The sequence below is a fragment of the Molothrus ater genome, chromosome 2, assembly GCF_012460135.2.
Source record: "Molothrus ater isolate BHLD 08-10-18 breed brown headed cowbird chromosome 2, BPBGC_Mater_1.1, whole genome shotgun sequence".
Classification (NCBI taxonomy): domain Eukaryota; kingdom Metazoa; phylum Chordata; class Aves; order Passeriformes; family Icteridae; genus Molothrus; species Molothrus ater.
In genome coordinates this window covers 82,160,139-82,182,253 of record NC_050479.2, presented here as the reverse complement: position 1 = coordinate 82,182,253, position 22,115 = coordinate 82,160,139, and the positions used below count along the sequence as shown (strand labels likewise).

The window sequence follows — 22,115 nt, the reverse complement described above, 5'->3', positions numbered from 1 at the left end:
TCAAGGCCAGGTTGGATAGCCTCAGACAAGTTGGTCTAGTGGAACATGTCCCTGTCCGTGGCAAGGGGGTGGACTACATGATCTCTCATCATTTCCAACCCAAACCATTCTATGGTTCCATGATTATAGGAGAGGTAACAGGAGCAAAAGCTTATTTGTGCCTTTGAGAACAGCAAGGTAGAGCTCTGAATACTAAGAGAACAGAATGGCCTATGTGAACCAGTAAATAAGAAACATCCAAGTGGCAACAAAATAAATTAACTTAATTTTTCTGTGGAAAAGATGCAGCCTAAGCCTTCTGAAGGAGAAATGAAATCTCAGCAACCTTTATCATCTTTGTTCTGCCTTTATCATCATGTCTGCTCCAACTCACTTGGGATTACAGTTGATAAATTGCTTCAGAGAAACAAGAAATGAAGCAGTTTTCCTTTAATCTCCTTGGCACTCAATAACAAGGATTCAATTGAAATATAAAGCTAAAAATGTAAGTAATTTTGATCAAGTCACGTAACACAGGCATTGTGTGGGGCAGAGATACAGTGTTTTTCCAGACCAAAAAACTCACCTGTGCCCAGGAACTTGCTATTCTACATGGGCTTAGTCATGCATGGGGACAAAATTACAAGAACTACAGCTTAGTAAAAATTAACTACCTCAGCAATTTCAATCCAGAATGTAGATGCTGTACCATTACTTCTGGTTAAATAGTAACCTTCAGAGAGCTGTTAGCTTCGTGGGGGTAATTAAAAGCAGGGAGTGCTTCAGCCTGCATTCATTAGGGTTTCAGAGCTGCAGTCTCATATTCAGTCCATTAACGTCACAGGTTTCACTACAGCTGCCTTTGGTTAAGGTGGAAGTCAGACTAGATTTTATTGTGCCACTGAGCACGTCTGTAAGAGCCCAGGAAACTTCAAGGAGAGTTACAGCTTCTTAATTTGTCACTGAGGCAGTATTTCTGTCTGGATGTCAGCAAGTCCAGTCAAACTCCCTGAACTGGACTGCAGGATCTAAAAAAATGCAGGTCACTGCAGAATCCATGAAAAGCCTTGAGTATATTCACCCACAAGACCTTTTCTCATCCCTAAGCCAGAGCCAATATCTTTTCTTTTCTGGTTTTATCCTGCCTGAGTTCATGACAGTACTCCAGGACTTATAAAGATACACGGTGTACCATGTGAGCCATAAGAAGAATCCTGCTCTGAGCCCCAGTACTGGTTAGATCTTGGCCATCCTGAAGGCATTCTGGAAGTCCCACAACGACAACAATCCCTTAACTACAAGGCTCATTATAGAAAAAATGCAGAGACAAAGAAATCATGGCACATTTGATACCTAGAGGAAGTGCTACTAGATACTGGTGGTGGCTTTTTGGAATAACATTTATATTTTTTACCAGGACTTGTAGTGATAGGACAAGAGATAATATCTCTTCAAACTGGAAGAGGGCAGGTTTAGATTAGATATTAGAAAGAAATTGTTTACTGTGAGGATAGAGAGGCACTGCAACATGTTGCCCAGAGAGTTTGGGGACTTGCCATCCCTAGAAGTGTTCAAGGCCAGGCTGGATGGAGCTTTGAGCAATCTGACCTAGTGGAAGGTGTCCCTGCCCATGGCAGGGAGGTTGAAACTAGATAATCAATAAGGCCCCTTTTAACCCAAATCATTCCATGGTTATATGATTCTTTTAGACATTTGGGAAGGAATTAGTTTTAACAGGTCTCAGATATTAGAAAAAAGAAATATCCATTAATCCTTTCATTCAGTAAGAAGTTACTTCATTAAAAAGGCTAAGAAGTAGTGCTCCCCTTTCTGACAGTCCTGGTTAGCAATGCTGACTTGGGAGCTATTTCCCATTAGAAACCGCAGTGGAGCCAGCAGTGCTATCTCTAAAGCGCTATTGTTGTTTACAGAGAATGTTCACTCCCCAAAGCACAGAGGGGAGTGAAAAACATTATGCAATCCATCCTCATAGCTCTAAATCTCTCCTCACTTCCCTCCTGCCCAGAAGTCTCTCTCCCTTTCCTAATGGCTTTTCTTTGGCAATTACCAATGCTCCTGTGGCTAAGCTGGCAACCCTCCTGGTGCAGTCTTGCCCCACTGCTGCCTCTGACATGAAATCAAACAGAAATCCACTGCAATCAAATGCAATTAATGCCTTTGCTTCATCAAGTTCCATGTAAAATCTCTTTGGCCATTGCTGTGTTCTTCTCCCAGTCTTGTACTGTGCTGTGGGTTTGGGCAGCATTCGTATGACTTCAGTTACCCATTTACATCTATAAAATTAATGGCCTCTTTACACTTACCATATATGTTACTCAGCAATTATAGCCACCAGTATTCACATCACACTGGTCAAAAGTCACAAAAGAACAGAAGAGATGATGACACTGATCACTGATACGTATACTAGCATGAAGCAAAAAGACATCGCTCTTTGACTCACCTGAACTTCCTTTACTAGCTGAGACTGAAGATGATTGCATATTTATGATCGATAGAGGAAAAGAGAAACTACCAGAAGGACATCAAAAGCTCCTAAGTTGATAGGATTTGAAAAACACAGCCCTTCCCACACAACTATTGCAGCTTCATCCTTCTTCTCCTTGCTCACTCCTCCAAAGAAGTTCTCTCTGAAGAATAACATACTCAGTATTTGCACAGTGTTACCCAATATTTACTGACACTGCAATGGTCAGGCTTGCTCAGGGTTTGGTGTACAGCAGGAAGAACACAAAAAACCTCAGCTGCAAATTCCACATGCTTTCTGCACAGAGATCAGGTCGTCAGCCTTGTTTATTCAGAAAAGAGGTGTCTTCTTTAATGGGCTACCAGGCTTTGCCTTATGTAAATCCTTGTTCCTGAGAAGAGGAACTGATGAAGGGAAGTAGATTAAAATGGTAGCTAAGGTCTGTAATTCTCCAGATACTTCTCAGCCATCCAAGGAAGGGTCTGTCCAAGGAGTCTGGCTCCCTGTGTGTATGCTGCCATAGCAGTTCAGTGAACTGCAAGACTAAAGATAACAAAACTCAAGTTTTGCTTGATTTTCTTTGCACTTATGACCTTCTAGTCTGGGTGCTATGAGGGGAACTTGCTCCACAAGTGACGAGATGATAAAAACTACTGTGTAAGTTAAAGTTAAGAAAATGCATATATTACCAATACTTGTATCAGACAAGCAGGCATCATGAGCAACTGCTTTTATCTGGATAGGATTGGCTCATTCTTGGAATACTAATAAAGGTTAAGCATCTCCACTTACAACCTGAGGGTGATGAAATTCAACTCACATAAAAGTCCTTGAGTGTTTTAACTTAATTTGGCCTGGACTTCCCTTAGAAGACAGAGGAAGTGCATGGGAAATCATTACTTAAAAAAGCAACAAACAAAAGAGATTAGTCAGATCTTTGCCAGCATCCCAGCCTGCACCAGGCTGCCGTTGGACAGTCATGAGAAAGTTGTGAGACAGCAGCCAGAAACCTACAGTGAGCTATAAGGCTGGACAGAAAACAGCTCTGACAGGCATGGCACAAGCTGACCTTCTGCAGTGATCACAGCCATTCCTTACACAAAGGCACAACGCTCTCAGAAAACCTGGAACAAGACTGTCTCAGAGTAACACTGAAATGCACATGTCAAAATTATTTTCACAGTGAGGAAATGAAAAACCAAGTTGGCTTGTCACGGTGGAGGGCTGCTGACAGCCGCTGCATGCCGCTCTGTGCTCTCTGCAGTCTGGCTGAATGATGCCCCAAGCCCAGCTGACTGGTGGGTATTTTGGCTGCCCAAGGCTGCAAAAGGGACACACGCAAGGGAGGGATCAGCTGATAGACTTGGCTTTTGTTGCACACTAACCACAGAAAACTCTCACTGCTGTGCCAGAGGAACAGGCTGCAGGAGCCACTCTGGATTTAAGGCCAGTCTGTGTTAGAGATGAAATAAAATGTGGTTACAGTAAGGGCCTACATTTGGTTTATTTTCACTTTCAAAACTCATATACAAAATTGACAGGTTGAGCAATATGAACCTTTAGGGACATTTCCACCAACTGCACCCCCACTGTTGACTTTTTTTTTATTCTGGTCTCTGCCAGAACAGGACAAAAGGCTTCAGAACAACAAAATAAACTTTGAAATTGCTTGGCTGTTTTAGGGAGCTTAAGATTACAAATGCCTGTGGGCTACAGACTTTGGAGAGAAACTTTGTGCTAACATGCACTGATTTGTCTAAATACAGTACAATTAATCATCAGATCGGACAAAATCTCTGTGACGATTCATCAGCTATTTTTTTTCAGATTTTTTTATAAAGGCCAGGAAATTTTCACTGTTTTAGGTAATTTTCTTTGTAAATTGTAGGCTGCTGACCAGTACCCTGCGGTAATAATGAAAAAATAATAGAAACTAAGCACAATCAACTATTAGTGAAATCTATACAGAGACTTACAAGGCAATAAATCTATAATTTAAATACAGTAAGAGATTTAATTTCAAATGATCTGCAACATGAATAATTTCATTACTACTATAAATGTCCTTAATGTTATCACCATATATTTTAGGTAGGAAATCCAAAATTCAGTGTGGAAGCCAGAAGATGCAGGCTCCAAGGTACAATAATGAAAGATTCACTATCCATATAACCCCCCTAAACCCACACTGGGAAATCCCCATGATCCCAAGGGATTGAGAGCTGCTAAGCTGTAGAAAACTGTCAAAGATCGGGCACAGGGAGACTAAAGTGAGCACATATGAGTGCAAGCTATAGCTCTCCCCATGCTCTGGCACAGTCCACTCCCTGCCACAGCAGGAAAGTCCAGACCACAGCCTAAAGCAAAGCTTTTGGATTCATCTCCTAACTGCCAAATTATTAACACCCACCACTATTTTTAGCAGGGCCTTTTTTCCCAGGAAGCAGGCAATTATACTGTGTCCTCTCGTACCTGTTAGCTCATTTCAATAAATTTATCAGAAAGGCAAAGGTCTCCAAGATGTTTGTTTCCATACCCTTTTATTAAAATTACTGTTGAGATAAGGAGAAAAGATAGCGGGGTTCGTGCCCTCACCACTCCGGGGAGGGGAACATAGACCTTACAATGACAATTATCCTGACAGCTGCCCAAAAACACAGTTTGCAGCTGCACACAACATGTGCTGCTTCCCACCTAGTACCTACTCTAGTATCTACTCAGCCCTTGCTAACAAAGCCTTAGAGCTCTCCTGGGCTGCAGGAGTAAACAGAAGGCAGAGAAAAGGAGGAAAAAGGTGACTGTAGAGGGAACCAAATGAAAAACCAGAATGGTTATGGGGCAGGATCAAAAAGGTACAGATAGGAAATCAGAGGGGACAGCAAAAAGAGCACTGAAAGCTGTGCTCACTGCTCCCTAAGGAAGAGGTGAGTGCAAGGGGAGGAGCACAAGCTGCTGTGGGGGGCTATGGTGAAGCACAGGTGGATGTGAAAAAAGGACAGAACATAAGGTTTCACAGATATGAAATGTTAGGGGACAGTGGACAGAAACCAGGAGGAATCCTGGATTTATCAGTTTTGCTAGTCAGGCATCAGCCTAAAGAATAAATATCCTCTTCATCTCCAGGAGGAAGGTGATGGAGAAAGACCAACTCAGTACTTGTTGTTATTGGTCATTATGCAGCAATGTGAAAAGGCAAGAGGGTTGGAAGCAGGTCCCCAGTGGATCTCTGCTATCCACATTCTAGGATTAAGGCAAGAGGCAAGCAGACCCATGTTGCTCTTGGCTTGTCATGAGCTGCTTTTCCCTACTGTATTCTCAGGACTGGATTCTCTGGTTGAACCACAGAACTGCCAAGTCATAGCATAATTCAGGGATTAAATCCTCCTTGTATTTTAAAACCTGACAACCCCAAATTTCCCAGCAGTGGTGTTTCAATACAGTTTAAGAGGGCCTCCGAGGAGGTTTGTCTGTGTAAGGATCAGGCTGCTGGAGCCAAGGACTGGGTAAGAGCCAAGCAGGTCTGCAGTATGGGGTCTGACTCTGGCTTACCCCAGATCTCCCTTCTTGCTAATGTGCAGGAGGGGGAGGGAAAGACCAGACTGCCTTCTGTCACCCACAAATAAATTCATAGATGCAGTTGGGTAAAGACCAGGCATTGAGGTGAGGTGTAAGTTTCCACCATCCAGGGATTCCACCAACCAGCAAGAGTGGGCATTTCCCAAATTCAGTAACCTTTGCTGCATTTAAGGTCATCATGCTCAAGGGGCTTGATATTCTTTGTTCAAAAACAATTTCAAGTGTAGGAAAATTTGACTTGGCCCTGATTCTCCTCTGCCTTTTTGGAGGTTCTGTCCTACACCTGACTGTGTGCTGGATCCTGGAAGTATCTCAGTATAACTGGAAGATTATAGGATTACAAAGAGAAACATGCTGAGATGGTCAATCAGTGCTGTTGCTCAGTTGATTTTGACCAAGGAGCCCTTATCTGTTTCACTGCTAAGCACACAATGTATTCTGTTTTACTTGATAGTGCAGAGGTTAAGGTGGGACCAAAAACCCCTGGGAAGTTAAATTAAGTCCTACCCTGATTATATTTCCTTCCTGTGCTGTGCAAATTCTTCCAGGACCCACACCTTCCCTTTTAAAGTGCACTGCAGGGAGTCCCAAGAATGAACACAGAATTAGAACAAAGTTTGACAAAGAAAAGAAAGATTATTTTGACAATACTAGAGAAATTAGCTTCCAGATAAATGAAATATAATTTGGTATACTTTTAGCGAATCCATCTAATAAAAAAAAAAATCTAAATTTTGCCATAAATTGCAGCAAATAAAGAAAGTAACAGCAGTTTCTATATTAATTCTTCCATAATCAGGTAATAGAATCTTAGACTCACTCTGTTTGGTCTGAAGGGGACCTTAAAGATAATCTAACCATGGCAAACCATCTAATCATGGCAACCTTCTCCTACACCAGGGTGCTCAGAGCCCCATCCAGTCTGGCCTTGAACACTCCAGGGATGGGGCATCCACAGCTTCTCCTGGCAACCTATGCCAGTGCCTCATCACCCTCACAGTCAAAAACTTCTTGTATCTGACCTAACCCTACTCTCTTTCAGTTTAAAACCACTGCTCCTTATCCTATTACTACATGCCCTCGTGCAAGCCCCTCTCCAGCTTTCCTGGTACTGCAGGGGCTGTAAGGTGTCCCTGGAACCTTCCCTTCTCCAGGCTGAAGAATCCCAGCTCTCTCAGCCTGTCTTCACAGGAGAGCATCTCCAGCCATCTGAGTGTCTTTGCGGCCTTCTCTGGGCTCTCTACAACAAACAGGTCCATGTCCTTCTTGTATTGGGAGCCCCTGAACTGGACACAGCACTCCAGGTGGGTCTCACCAGAGCAGATAGAGGAGAGAATCACCTCTCTTGCCATGCTGCTCTGGATGCAGCCCAGGACATGGCTGGCTTTCTGAGCACAATCCATGCCTGTTCCACAGCCCAATGGATAATACTGCTGTGCAAGGTTTTCATGACAGTCAGCACCATTTCCCCTCAAATTTACATCCTGGTATTCATTATTCTAAATAATTCTTCTCCCTCCTCCCTGTCTTTGGCATTTTTTGTTTGAGGTGGGGTTGCTTCTTGTGGCAGCGGCATAGATTTATGCCAGATCAAAGGAGAACACATTCTCTTGTATTTCCTTCACCAGGTCAACCTCTTTCTTTTGGACAACTCCACCTCTTCCTTCGAGCTTCTCCTGGTAAATCAGGGAATTTCAACAGACTTAGATCTAAATCATCTCTGACAGGAGCGGAAAGCCTGACCTTCATAAATTACCATGAGATTTGCTGTTAACTTCTGTGGGCCTGATGTTTTCCCTCATGCCCATAAAAGTTTCTCATGGTTGTTAGAGCCAGTGCATACACATTTTTCTTAGGAAATGTGAGGAAAAGAGAGAAAGAGAGAGAGAGAATGGAGATGTGGAACAAGGAGCACTGACTGGTCTTCTAATGAAAAGATGGAGCTAAGTCCTTTTTCACTCCCTTTTTCACTCATTGCAATATAGAAACTGTGTTACAGCCTCACAACGCCAACAGTGTCCATCCCATTCCCCAGCCTCCATGGAACCTCAGATCAGGACCAATACAGCAGCTCTTCTCTCTGTATGCCCACAAACCAATCTGTGCTTTTTTCCACATTTGAAAAACACTTCAGTGAAGTGGGAACAGAGAAGGGACAAGGACAGGGGTACAGGACACTTAAAAAGGCTTGCCTGAAGAAAGTGGTGGGAGAGAGAGCAGTGGGAATCTTTGAATTACTTTGCCAGCTCTCCTAAGTTCCAAACAGGCTGAAACAGGCTAAGCCATTTTTAGCAGCTTTGGGCTCCTGCATGAACTACTTTCTCCTCACCTATTCCAACCATGGTCTTCATCCCCTCTTTTAATAATTTTGTCCCTTACCAACAACTGTCTCCCACCTTTGTGCCCTGAGAGCCTCTTCAGGAGCTCCTGGCTACACATGGTCTCTCTGAGGCTTTCCACAGACACTCTCTCCCCTTCAGTCAGTCACAAGACCAGTCTTTGGCTGGCTGTGGCAATGTTACCTAAACACACTGTTAAACACATTCCTTTTCTCATGCACTGACTTCAGCTGCCTCTGCAAGAAGGCTGAACCAGGCTGGTGGCAACAAGAAAAGTTATGATGACTGATTGTACAAGAAGTAGAGTTTTGTACAAAACAAACTTTCAGGACAATAATCCAAACCCCAGTCTTCCCACTCACTTCTGGTCTCCAATGTTTTATAGAAGAGGGAATGGAGACAATTCCAATTCCCTGTGGTTAGGGACAAGTCTGTGGGATTGCCACTTTTGTTCTAATTCCATTTGATTTGGTCTTAAAGTGTCCAGAAATGGCAGGTAACTTTCCCTCTTTCCCTCCTTTCCCGTCTGCTGCTCAGACAGCACAGCACCACAAAAAAAGTCACTGATCAGAGCCAGACCTGCTGACAAGACAATTCCGTAGGTTGACTGATGTTTCATTTACTCATTTTTCATCAGACACACAGATCATTATTCTGTCAGACTTAATTTTCACACCATCTGCATCCTGTTAGCTTTCTCCAGGTTCAGCTTAATCCCAACATGTTTTGCATTGTTCTGCAAGCAGTTCTCAAGGATATTTACATTTGTAGGGAAAAAAGTGAACTTAGGCAAGTTTCTTCTGTCCCCATAACTGTTCTCCAATGGTGATACAACCACCTTTTCCAGCCCTACTCTCAGGGGATGCCAAAAGCTTTTGAGGAGCAGCTGACAACTTTATATTTTCAAATACCACTGTGTTAATGAATCAACTAGTGTCTTGAGAGACTGTGGTTGTAATAAACTACCCCTCACCATCACAGAAGAAATAAAACCCTGATTCCATGCCCTAAACTTCCTCTTTACTATCTTTTTGGGACATTGGTAAAGATACTTTCAAAGGTACTGTCACAATTAAAAGAGATCCTCAGGCTTAAAACTAACCTTTTAAATAGCATCGCACATGTTCAGTCCTGTGCTCCATAAGGACCCCCATAGTACTCATTAAGTGCATTTTACATTAAAAAAAGAGCAAAAAATCAAAACACTACTATGCACTTTTTTTTTGTAGAGGCTTTGTATTCTTACTCTAAAGCAAAAAGGACTCTCAAGCACAGTCTGAAAGCTTATAGGGGTGGTAGAAGCATTTCCTAAGGAAATGGTGACTGTTTGTTAGTGGGATCAAAGAACCAAGATTCCTCCTTCCTTCCTTCATTTAGTGTCTCAAAGTTGCAAGCCCTGCCCTGGTACATTTCATTCTTTCCTTCTAACAAACTTCTGATGTGTATAAGGGGTTCCTGGGCTTTGAAAAGCAAACACTTCAAGGCACATCTTCCTTGGATACCCTAGGATAGCCTGTCCTTTGCTTGAGGCCAGTTTTGTTATCACTGCTGCTGAACATAAGGAAACCTGCCCTCCCCACTCCTTGAGCAGCTTTGTTCTGCTTCAGTGCAGCAGCACAGCTCCTGTCCTGGTGGAAGTGAATTGGCTGTCTGGATTACTGCCAGCCTGGCCCAAAAAGGACTTGGATCTGCCCAGATTTATCCTTGAACCATCATTACACAGCAGCATGGACATCTGTAGAGGCACAGGGGTGATGGGAGGGAGGAGTGAAGGGATGCCAGGGCTGGATTGCAGGAGACAGGCTGCAAAGCTGCACATGTGCAGACATAGGAGCTGAAGCTGTACAACTCTGCAAGAAATCTCCCTTAAGTCTGAATCACCCTTGATCATCATACACTGCAACAAATATATTCTTTATATGAAATAAGTCTTGTCGCCTTGGGACTCTATTTTCAGTCACATCCTTTGGCCTTGACAATGCGCAAACATCTGGGTCCCCTCACCATCTTTACAGAACTTGTGAGTCAAAGAGGGCAATGGATTTTTGTAACAAAACTGCAACCACAAGACACAAAACGAAGAGGAGCATAATCTGACAAGTCCCAAAGAAGTGAGCACGTTTGCCTATCTAGTCCTATACTCCTCCAGTTACTGGCCACAGCTGCAGACAGGACCTGTGCTTAGGAAGACTTTGGACATGTTACTCTTCTTTTGTGCTTATTTAACATGGTTTGATCATAGAAAAGAGATTTTGACAGGGTTCTTAATCATTACTGCAGAAGAGGTGCTATTGTTTAGTACTTTAACCTGTACTTACAAATTACATAATAATTTATATTTCTTATTTCAAAAATTCAAAATACAAAATGAAACTGTACTTTAGCCTGAAGGCTGTAATACTTATTACATGGCTTTAAATAAACAAATATTGTTAAATCACCAGGGAGCTGGCTGGAAAACAAGATAGGAAAAATGTATTCAATATAGACACCTTCCAGCAAAAACTTCATAGTTCTTAGGCAACAGTGCCTGAATGTAATTTTTGTAGATTTTATGGCTCCACCTCTATTTCAGTCATTTTAAACCTCTGAGGCTTAATCACATTGGAAGAAGTCTGAGGTCAATAGAAAAACAATCCTGCCTGAAGGATTTAAAGCAACTAGTAAAGAGAAAGGCAGTAGGAGTTTGGGGAAGGCAGAGAACCTGCTGGGGCATCAGGAGCTATGCCTTCAGGCCCATCAGAAGAAGTAGGGAAACTGTGGGCATCATAGATAAGCATGAGAACAGCTGAATGCTTGCAGGTGTTTTTGTTCCCAGTAGCTCTTTTCTAGTGTTAAATGTAGAAAACCTGTTCATTTAGACTGCTGGCTGGATAGCTTTTTAAATGAAAGGAACACCAGGTGTCCTATTCCATTTGGAGCAGACTGATCTGCTAGCAGGGAGTATATGCTGGAGCCCTGACCTGGAAGGAGAACTCTGTCCACTGGCCCCATAAAAGTGCAGGTTAGAGAGCTTTACCCTTTAAGGTTTGTATATAAAGGCTAAGAAAGGGAAAAGAGGCATTGAGTCCTGCAATTACAACAATGGTATCTGACAAACAAAACCTGCGGGCATGTAAACATAGATAAATGTGCTCTGATAAATGATTCTGAGAGGAGCGCTGCTGGACATCTTGGGACTGTTTTTAGATGCTGTTGTACAGGAGCTGCTTTGTAAGCAAGTTACATGCACTGTGATCCTTCCAGGCTTAGCCTTCAAATATAAAGCCCAGCACTAATGGGGCTGAGAAAGATCCTAGCATGGGGAAGAAGCTAACTGCATCCAAAGGAGACTGCAGAATAAGCTGTGCTATGTGGGCACATCCACCCCTGTTGGAGCACAATATGGGGCTTTAAAATGGAGATTATAGCAGAAGTATTGGCATCCAACCTTGAACGATGTGTTTTGCCGGCCAACTCCTAATGTACATAATATGCTCCAGGACAGAAAATATATCCTCCAAGACAGTAAGAGTCAGATTGAAAAAAATAGCACATATATACACTTCTCATTTTAGTCTCATCATTTTACATGATATAACAGCTCTTTTATTTTCACAATAAAAACATTAGTCTGCTAAAACAACCTTGATTACATCCAAATCTGAAGCTAGGCTGGAATTCATTCTGTATCTTCAGGGAAACAAACTCCCCACCACAGGAAATCCAGTGTACCAAGGACATGGTCATTTGCTCTTTCCTGAAGAAGCCATAGGCTGGAATCCAGAAAAGACCCAGCCCAAATTTAGCAGCAAAACTGCTGGACTATGAGAACAGACATTCCTATCACATTAGTAAAATAATGTGGATTTAAACCATGAGAAAGACAGGAGCTACAGGAAGGGGAATTCTCCAACAGAAACAACTGCAGAAAGAGCTCAGCATGTGGAAAGACATCCCTGCTTTCCTGAAGATAACAATGGATGGAAAATAAAAGAAGCAAAGCTCCCAAATATTGTTTTAACTTATTGCAAGGTAAAGACAGCCAGGAGGCAAAGACACAGTGGGTGTACAGCAGCAATTGCTGCATGAATATTGATTACCTGAGAATCAGCAGCTGCTGCATTAATATTGATTAGCTGAGAACCATCAGCGTGCTCTTCTCTGCCTGACAGCGCTCACAGCTCAACACCTGGAAACACAATCTGGGCTGTCTTATCTCTGCTACCTTTAACTCATGCCCAGAAGAAGTTAGTGTCCTCCCCCTATATAAAGTGCAGATCCCTCTCTGGCTTCCTCATACACACTGAGGAGGAGGAGGGGATAAGATCAAGGCTTGGATAGATGAATGACTTTTCCACAGCCCAGCAGATCCACAAGTTGCACATCAAGGCCCAGAACACAATTACCTGGTGCAGACAGAAGCCAAAAAGCAGTCATGAGGAGCAGCTCATATGAAGGAATACACTGGCTTTATTGGGAATTTTCATCACAAGAGGGAAGCAAGCATGTTTGCCAAGATAATCTTATACCTAAAATGTTATTAATTATCTTGTCTACACAGCCCTTACATCTTTGAGGTGTGCCTCAGGGACCCCCCGTGACCTAGACTCAGTAGAACTTGCCCCATCTGTAGCACTACCCTAAGCTGAAACTGCAGTCAAACCTCATGCCTGTGAAATGCTTTGAAAATGGTATTATTCCATTCCTTTACTTTGCAAATTTCTATTTCAAAAGCTTAAATGTTCATCTGACTACTGGTACATTTCAAGGACCAAAAAATTTAAAAGCCTACAAAGAAGACTGAACCATACCATTGAATTTTCAGGCTAGGTTAAAATGTACTTCAAAAAGCTAACAAGGGATTTATCTAAGCATTAATCATTAAAAAGAATTATGCAGAATGGGGTCTTCCAACATGGTACAGAGTGCTTAATGTTGCATGAATTTATACAGTGACTGTTCTGAGCAGAGAGGGAGGCACTGATGCAGAGCATCATCTACGAAGATGATTCTAGTGGGGTAGTTTGTGGAAGTGCATACAAAAGTTCAAAATCAGCACAATGTATCCAAAACCCAACAATTACTCAAACAGCATTGCAGAGGGCACTCGGTGCTCCTGAGACAGCAGATGGGGAGGGGTGCAGCCCTAAGTTCAGCAAGCTGTTTGGGGACTGTACAGCACTGTGTGAGAACAAAACCACTCTGTTCATTGTTTATAGGGAGAAGTCAGCGCTATTCTCGACTCCCCAACTCATCATCAAATGTACACACACGAAGCTGCTGGCTGGTTCGCTTTTTGATGAGGGATTGAGTTTTAGATGTTTTGGGCCACCCACATAAAGATGGTGTCCACACAAAAGAAACATTCACATGAAATGAAAAAATTGCAAATGCAGTCTCTTCACTCACCGTGGTCTCCTGAAAGCCAAACCATACTGCTGACAAGCCAGGCCAACTGTTGGGGTGTAAACTATGGGCATGAATTTCTCGATATCAGAAGTCAGCAGTCGGTAGAAAAGCTTCTCATTCCTGTCTTGCAATGTCATAAGAATAATATACCTTTAAAGTAATAAAAACAAGTTATATATCAGTATTTATGGTAGTTCACAGTTTCACAAAAAGCAGTCATTGGCTCATTCAGTATGCACTCAGTTCTCCCAAGCCCTGACACTCCCTTGTGCTACTGGTACATGAGCAGGTACTTGGAGCAAAACTTCCCAGAGGGCCTGGTCACCTCCACTACCCTCAGTGACAGCTCACAATGACTCAGAAGGGCTGGACATTACACCCATGCACAACCTTAGATTTTTGAAGTTTGCATCAAAAGGCATCATACACAGCTATCAATATAGAATTTTCAAGATCAACATAGATGTTTGTGACATAGAAAAGCCAGTGTAATTGGTCTACAGGGTAAGAGTCCTACTGCCTCAGTCCTCAGATCAATGCCAGCTGAGAGAGATGGAGATGCAAACCCTACTGTCCTCACAGCAGGAATCAAATAGCATTTTCCATCAGTAACCGTGATGAACAATACTGGATGCAATGAAAACTCAGAAAGATTAGCCAATACAATATTGCTTCTGTTTTCTTTTTATTTTTTCCTGACACACTGTCAGTTTTTTTCTGTTCTTCCATCCAGTGTTTTAGTGAATGTATTGGGAGCATACAGAGAGGTACATGAACTACATGTGTTCACTCTACTTTCAGTGCCCTGCTTCTTTCTTGTTGCCAAAGTACACCAGAACTCTTCAGTAATGGAGTGGTAAAAAAAAGTAACATCAGTGGACCTATTGGAACAGGTCCAGAGGAGGGTCAGGAAGATAATCAGAGGGCTGGAGCACCTCTCCTATGAAGACAAGCTGAGAGAGTTGGCATTGTTCAGCCTGGAGAAGGGACAGTGCTGGGGACATCTAGCAACTTCCAGTATCTAAACAGGGCTCAAATAAAAGCTATAGAAGGACTTTTTACAGGGTCATGTATTGATAGGACAAGAGGGAATGGCTTCAAACTGAAAGAGGGCAGGTTTAGATTAGATATTAGGAAGAAATTTTTGAGTGTCAGCATGGTGAGGCACTGGCACGAGTTGCCCAGAGAAGCTATGGATGTCCCAGCCCTGTCCCAGCCCTGTTCAAGACCAGATTGAATAGGGTTTGAGCAACCTGGTCAAGTGGAAGGTGACCCTGCCCATGGCAGAGGGTTTGGGCATAGATAATTTTTAAGGTCCCTTTAAACCTGAACTACTCTATGATTCTGCTGCTGGAGAGTATGGAGAGCTTGAAAAAAGTGACTCAGAGGGAAACATGTACATTGAAGCAGAGTCCACAATTTTTTCTCAAGGCTTTAAAGAAGAGAAAAGTAAAGGGGGAAGGGAGAGGAAATAAGATGTTTTTGACATACTTGTCTAGATCATTCGATTGCTTTTCAAGGTTTTTCATCACACGAAGGAGTTGAACATCTTGGCTCAGGAAGCAAGGAGGAAGGAGGCCATGAATTCCCAGCTGTAGCCTTTCTTTAAGTGTAAAAGCCATTCCCTGGGAAGAAAAAAGGAAGGCACATGCAAATGGCATAATATGGACTACCAACTAGGATATCCAAGAAGAAAGCAAGCAACAGCATGCAGCCCCTGTGGGCCTGGAGGCAGTCCTGCCCCACAGGGAGTGTGGGGTCTGGACCACCCAGACCTGCAGCTTGGATTAGCTGTCCAACACCAGTAATGCTTTAATGACTCACACTCTTTTGCCATCTGAATTTGGTTTATTTATATAGTGTTTTTACACCTATTCTTAGTGTTTCTTTCACTTCATACTCTTTTTATGTTACTTCATTAGCTCATGCCTACTAGTTTCCATGGCCTTCCTGGAAGCACAGCAGTCATACTCCTTTACAAATCACATAACGTGTAGAATCATGAAATCATTTAAGTTGGAAAAGACTTCAAACTTAATCAAGTTCAACTGTTGACCCAGCACTGCCAAGTCCACCTCTAAATTATGTCCATAAGCACATCTACATGGCTTTTAAATACCTTCAGGTATGGTGACTCCACCACTTCCCTGGGCAGCCTGTTCCAATGCTTGATGACACTTTACATGAAGAAATCTTTTCTAATACACAATACAAAACCTTATTGGTGCAATTTGACACTGTCTCCTCTCATCCTATCTATCACTTGTTACCCGGGAGAAGAGACTGACCTGGCTACAACCATCTTTAGGTGGTTATAGAGAGAACAAGGCCCCTGAGCCTCCTTTTCTCTAGGATAAACACCCCCAGCTTCCTCAGCTGCTCCTCATCAGTTTTGTGCTCCAAACCCTTCCCAGCTCCATTGCCCTTCTCTGGACACGCTCCAGCCCCTCAATGTCTTTTTGGTAGTGAAGGACCCAGAACTGAACATAGGATTCGAGGTGTGGCCTCACCAGTGCCAAGCACAGGGCACAGTCACTGCTCTGGTCCTGCTGGCCACACCAGTGCTGATCCAGGCCAGGATGCCATTGGCCTTGCAGAACCCAGCACTTCACTTTGTTGAACTTCATACAATTTGCCTTGGCCCATCAATTCAGCCAGTGCAGATCCCTCTGCAGAGCCTTCCTGCCTCCATTAGATCAACACTCCCACCTAACCTGAAAGTGGTGCAGATGCTGGCAAAAATGTTTGTAAAACTATCAGCAATGCCACGGAACTTGTGCCAGGACAGAGGGAAGGACTAAACTAATTTTCCTGTTTGCCAGATCCATGCTTTGTACATACATGCTGTGACACTCCTTTCATTAGTAAAATGTGCACTAGCACAAATTAAAAGGAAAAAAAAAGTCTTCATATATTTTAGAAAAGTTATTCAGCCTCCAGAATAGCTGAAAACAATCTTTATCTTACAAGCATTCTCACAGGACTTTTTTCTGCTCTGAAACAGGATAGAGTCATGTATTTTCAAAAATCTTTGCTGTAAGAGCATAGCAGAGAGCAACTGTTCCTCTTCCAGCCAGCAGATGAGGGGTCAGCAGTTGCCTGGGAGGCAGAAGGCCAGGATTCTGCTGCCAAGCCCAGAAACAGCATTGAGGCCTCCATGGTCATGATTGAATGTTGTACCCAGGACATGTCTGTTTCTGCTGAGAAGACTGACATTTCTGATCCAAATTTCCTTCCTGGACAAGAGAAACTTTCCCCCAAATGAGTTTCCTAGCAGAACTGGTACATTCCCACAAGATAAAGTTTGAGTTTTTGTAAGTCATCATTTCTGAATTAAAAAAGAGGCAATAAGTTCTCATCAGAAAACTTGTAATCATCTGCATTCTCCAGGCTGGAGACTTTTGAAGTACTAGACTAAGATCAACACTGGACATCAGCTTGGCATCAATATTTGGCTTTACATTGCCAATATTAGACCTCATCAGGGAAAATACAGCTACTGTGAATGTCAAAGTTTATCTACAATGAATGGGTAAAAAAGAATACTATTTCTAACCATTTACTTCCTGTGACCTTTGCACATGGAAGACAGATAATGAGACAGAAATATTTGTCAGTAAATACTCGACTTGCTTGTCTAGAGAAAGTCACATCAAAGATTGGCCAATCAGGGTTCAGACCTGCCCCCTGCTCATACCCTAGAACAGAAATGAAGCAAGCAAACACAGTAAACCAGCAGTGGTTACTCCTCTGAAAAGGGTAGAATAGGCAGAAACACGGTATCCTAGCCATTTCTGCATCCAACCACTGAAGATCTTCTTGTGGTAATTTTTCAATAGGAAATAAAGTCCTTTCAGTGATTTTCCACACAGTAAAACAGTGAGATGTTTTAGTATTTCATCAAATGATCACACATCCAATAGAAGAAAAACTTTCTGCATTGCAGTTCATTTCTATTCAAAATAATACCATGATGCCTTACAGAAACAACAGCCTGAATGGCCACTACAGTAACCCTTTCTTGTTTTCTGGCTTGAGCTCTGCCTAAATGACATCTCCAACCATTCCACAAGACCAGGAGCAGCTCAAACTGCTCCAACTGCCCAAGCTGTTTAAACACAATCACAGTTGTGCTGTTAATAGTCCAAGGCTAAGTATGGCAATAGTGACACACAATATCTCTAACTCATTGCCTTTACTGCAGCTCTGCATTTATCTGAATGAGCTATACCAGTATAAGCATCTTCATACTGAAGCAATTGCCAACACGTGTGATGAGGAACCTGCTGCTTTCACAACCAGTTAAATCTCCAAAACACTTTTCAGTACAGAGCTGGTCCATCATCCAGTGCCTCTGTGGCAGGGTTGAGAGTGGTATAGAAATTGCCAGCTCTAACATTAAGGCTGCTTTCTGAAGTTTCTGTGAGGGCCTAGGAGTAGGACCCCATGGTGAGGTGGTTATATTCACTGAAACAGCACAGCGTGAAATGAATCTGGAAACACATTCTGCCCCAGATCAAAAGCTCAAATTCACTGAGGTATTGCTATGTTTAAGATTAAAGCTTTTAGACTTTTTTTTTTTTTTTAAGACTGCCTGAAAGCCACATTGTACCTCTCTTTTTCTGGTCTTGAAAGGTCTAATGATTAGATGATGGGCCACAACCTTGCAAAGCTAAGCCAGGTGCTGCAATTCAATTTTAAATGTATTGGAAATGAGTTGGCATGGAGAGGGCAGATGCTATGTCACTAACCAAAAACAAAGGCAAAAATATCAGCTGCCCACAAGGCTTCACGCTACATGGAGGCTAAGTGAGGGGTTTTGTTCTGAAAAAGGCTTGCTGCAAATACCCTCAAATGCTTCTGTTTTCTTACTGCTGACAGCACCAAGTCTGTTACGTGGCAGGTCCCTCTGTGCAGTTCAATCCCATAAAAGCCACTTATTTTGTAAACTGAAGGGTGAAGCCAATTCAGAGATAATGATTAGTTTTATCACTACCTGCACTTTATAGCAGTGAGAAGGGGGTGTTTCACTCAGGGCTGGATACAAGCAGGGGGGATGCTGGCAAGGCTTGTGTTTATCATTTACTCGTTATAGATCAGCCTTCTGTAGGTGGGAATAAAGACACAAATGATAGTTCCTATGATATCAGAAAACTACTTTTAATGTAATGGTTGCCTAATCAAGGGCTGAATTACTCTTTACCTAGTGTAGAACATCCAGAGTCCAGTGTAACTCAGATAATCTCCAGCTCCTGAGCATTTTTTTTGAGCAAAGCTTTGGCTTATTGCATCTATCCATATCCCAGGGCTCTAGAGAGCAATGAGCAGCCACAGCACAGGGAGGGCTGTGGGACTTCTTGGATGGCCAATCCAAGGGGTTCATGCAGTTTATATTGTCCCAGGCCATTGCCCTCTGTGATAGTGGGACCCCAGCTGCAGCTCTCAGGAAACCTTTGGGACCACATCCTTCATCCATGCAAGTGAAAGCTGCTTTGGCAATCTTTGAGCTGAGTAAACAAGTGAACATCTCCAACCCTTTGGCAACAGTCCCTGCAACTGGGAACTTCCTAGTTTGACTAGAGCAGAGTGCTGGAAGGGCACACTGGGGAAATACCGACACACAGGGATCACCACTGCAAGCTGCAAGAGCAGGTGCAGTTAATCTATTTCTCCTTTACAACTAGTATGTTAGCAGCCAGGCTAAGGAAGACCTAATAGTCAGGGAACTCAACAAGTTTATTCTATATAGATTTTTTTTCCTGTAATATGTTTTCCATATATTTTCATAATGTGTTTTGCACCTGTCCAGTTTTATGGTAGGGATGTGCTTTGACTATCTGCAAGCAAAAGTTCCTTCCATAAGGGGACAGCATCAGAAGCTAAACTAATCTCCACTGAGATTGCACATGGGCTGGGGAGCAGAGAGCAACATCCATTTTCTACATGGAGAAAGATTTTTCTAGAGAGATCAGATCCTACAGTGACCTCCTTGACTCCAACTGACTTGATAATCTTCTTCACAGTGTTCCTTCTCAGCTACTCAAGCTTCTCTTCCTGGTGTGGAGGGACTGACAGGCACTGAACTCCACTCTGGGAAAAGCTGTATTGAAAATATGTGCAAAAAAAGGAGTGAGGGAGGGACATCAGAGTGGCAATTCTTTCTTTTCTCCTTTTAAAAGTCTTGTAGCTTCATATTACCTTTAACTTAGATGTGTTTATGCTCTTAAGCTTAGGAAAAACCCAAACCTGTGATGCTTTGGGGTATGGGGAAGACATCTCTGAAACCTGGAAAGAAGAATCCCCTCTGTGTCTTCTCAGCAGTTATTGCTGGGCAAACCTTTTGTTGACTGTGATTTACAAACTCTTCTCACAGCGCCTATTCCTCTTTCTGAGTTTGAAGTCACTGGTTGAAAAATTCCTCACTCTCAGCCATCCCCTTTGTCACAAAATGATATAATACTGGATTTCTAATCCTTTCATATTGTTTCTCCTTCCTCTCCCACAGAGCCTGGGAACACTATTAAAAACTCCAAGACAAAGGTAATTAAGCAACTCAACTTTCTGTTCATTTTAGTTCCTGGGGAACCATCTTTAATGGGGTCCTCTAATTCAATTACAACGTACGTTGTCCCTACTATTAATGAGATTTTACCAGTAACTCTTTTGTTTTGTGCAAGTAACTTTTTTTCACTGGATTACATTTCTATTATTCTTCTCAGTGACTTTTGATTTAAACCACTGCACAACTGAGCAGAACTGGAAGATGACAAAGCCCCTGTGCCAGAGGGATCTCATCCTGCACAGTTTAATCTCACAGAAGTAACCACTTTCCTGATGAGGACACTCCTGCTGCAAGATGTGCCAGGGTCCCAGGCAAAAAGCAGAAAAGCTGTGCTGTTTCCACGTGTTGCAGGAGATTTTCTTCAATAAATAAAACTCATAAGACAAATGTCTTCAGGGATTTCTTCATTAATCCATAGGAAGAACTGCAGTGCTAAACTCCTCAAGCCCTGAACTGTGATTTCAGATTGCAGTGGTATAGCTCTATACCAAAGTTAGTAGAGACCTCATTATGATTTCCTGCAGTTTATCAGCTCCAGGGCAGCAATTTGTCCTCCATATCAAAAAAATAAATGAATCTATTTGCTATAGACTTAATGTGTTTTGTCTGCAAATAAGTTTCTGTTGCATTGAGAAAAACAGATTTTTAAAAGATGAATGACACAAAATTCCCCAAAGAACAGCTTCTTTGGCACCCTTGCTTCTTCCCACAAAAGTAATGTTAAGATCCTCACAAAGTTCTAGCCAAGGTAATGGGTGTATTTCTTTGGCTCTGTGGAGGGATAGATAAGTCTTTTGATTTTGACTTGATTCACAAATGTGTTTATATGCATGACGTGTCTACATACAAGCTTCAGTGTCTTTTGGTAAAGGAGAAAAGTAAAATCACTTCAGGGAGAACAAGACTGCCATATACAGAAAAATGTGATGGCATGGGGAAGAAAAACCCCAGAGAAATCCTGAGAAATTACGAAGAGCAATAGAGCACTACAGAATCCCAAATGGTGGGGGACACATCGTGCATGCAAACAACCAAGTAGAAGACTATTCCTGCCTGGATCAACTTAAATTATGAAGCACTTGTTGGTTTCCCTCTCATGTGTAGCAAAATACTGCAGACAAGGGTGGCCTGATGGAGTAAGCAGCAATGAGGATGTGAGGTTTTGGGCTACTGCCAAGCTATTGGGAAGAACCCTAAGGCAAACCCCAAATTCTCAGTTCCTTACCAAAAGTATCTCATGTAATCCTGGCACACAGATTCTGGTGGATTGCCCCTCCTAAATCCAAAGCAAAGGAAGACTCCCTGGTGCCTCCCCGACTTTATTCCCTAAATAATTCCACATCAGTTTTACACCTACAACTGTCACAGCTTTTCATGCCAATTAGTGAGTGAAACAAGCTAGTCCAGGATAGAAATATCTCATAGTCCAGATGCCCATGTCTCAGCTAAGGGGAAATCTATTATTTATTTTCATGAGGAAAGGGGGCAGGGTAAAATCAGTTTCTGCAGGCAGTTTGCCAAGCACTAACCCAAATATTTCAGTTACTGTGATGCTGGAGACACACTTTTCTCCCAAACATAATGTTGCCACTAGACAGGAAGAATGCAGCACAAATGACAATGCTTGCTTTCCCAAGCCTGTGAAAACCAGCCATCACCATCAATTTGAAAGAGCAACTATGTCTGAGAAGAAAGATCAAGGCAATTCTAAGGTTTAAATGTGGTCCAAAACATCAAGAAAATAGTTTTAAAAGCCAGTTTTACAATGTTGGGAAACTTC

General features: G+C 42.5%; 1 protein-coding gene across 1 annotated transcript in view; it reads right to left on the bottom strand.

Annotated features, from left to right (window-relative positions):
• ME3 (malic enzyme 3) overlaps positions 1-22,115 on the bottom strand; it is a 117,714-nt gene that overhangs the window by 37,951 nt on the left and 57,648 nt on the right. Inside the window, exons 2-3 of the mRNA XM_036379156.2 lie at positions 15,265-15,398; positions 13,774-13,923 (exon numbers count right to left, since the gene is read on the bottom strand). Of these exons, the coding sequence (XP_036235049.1) occupies positions 13,774-13,923; positions 15,265-15,398 (284 nt within the window). The remainder of the gene's footprint in view (positions 1-13,773; positions 13,924-15,264; positions 15,399-22,115) is intronic.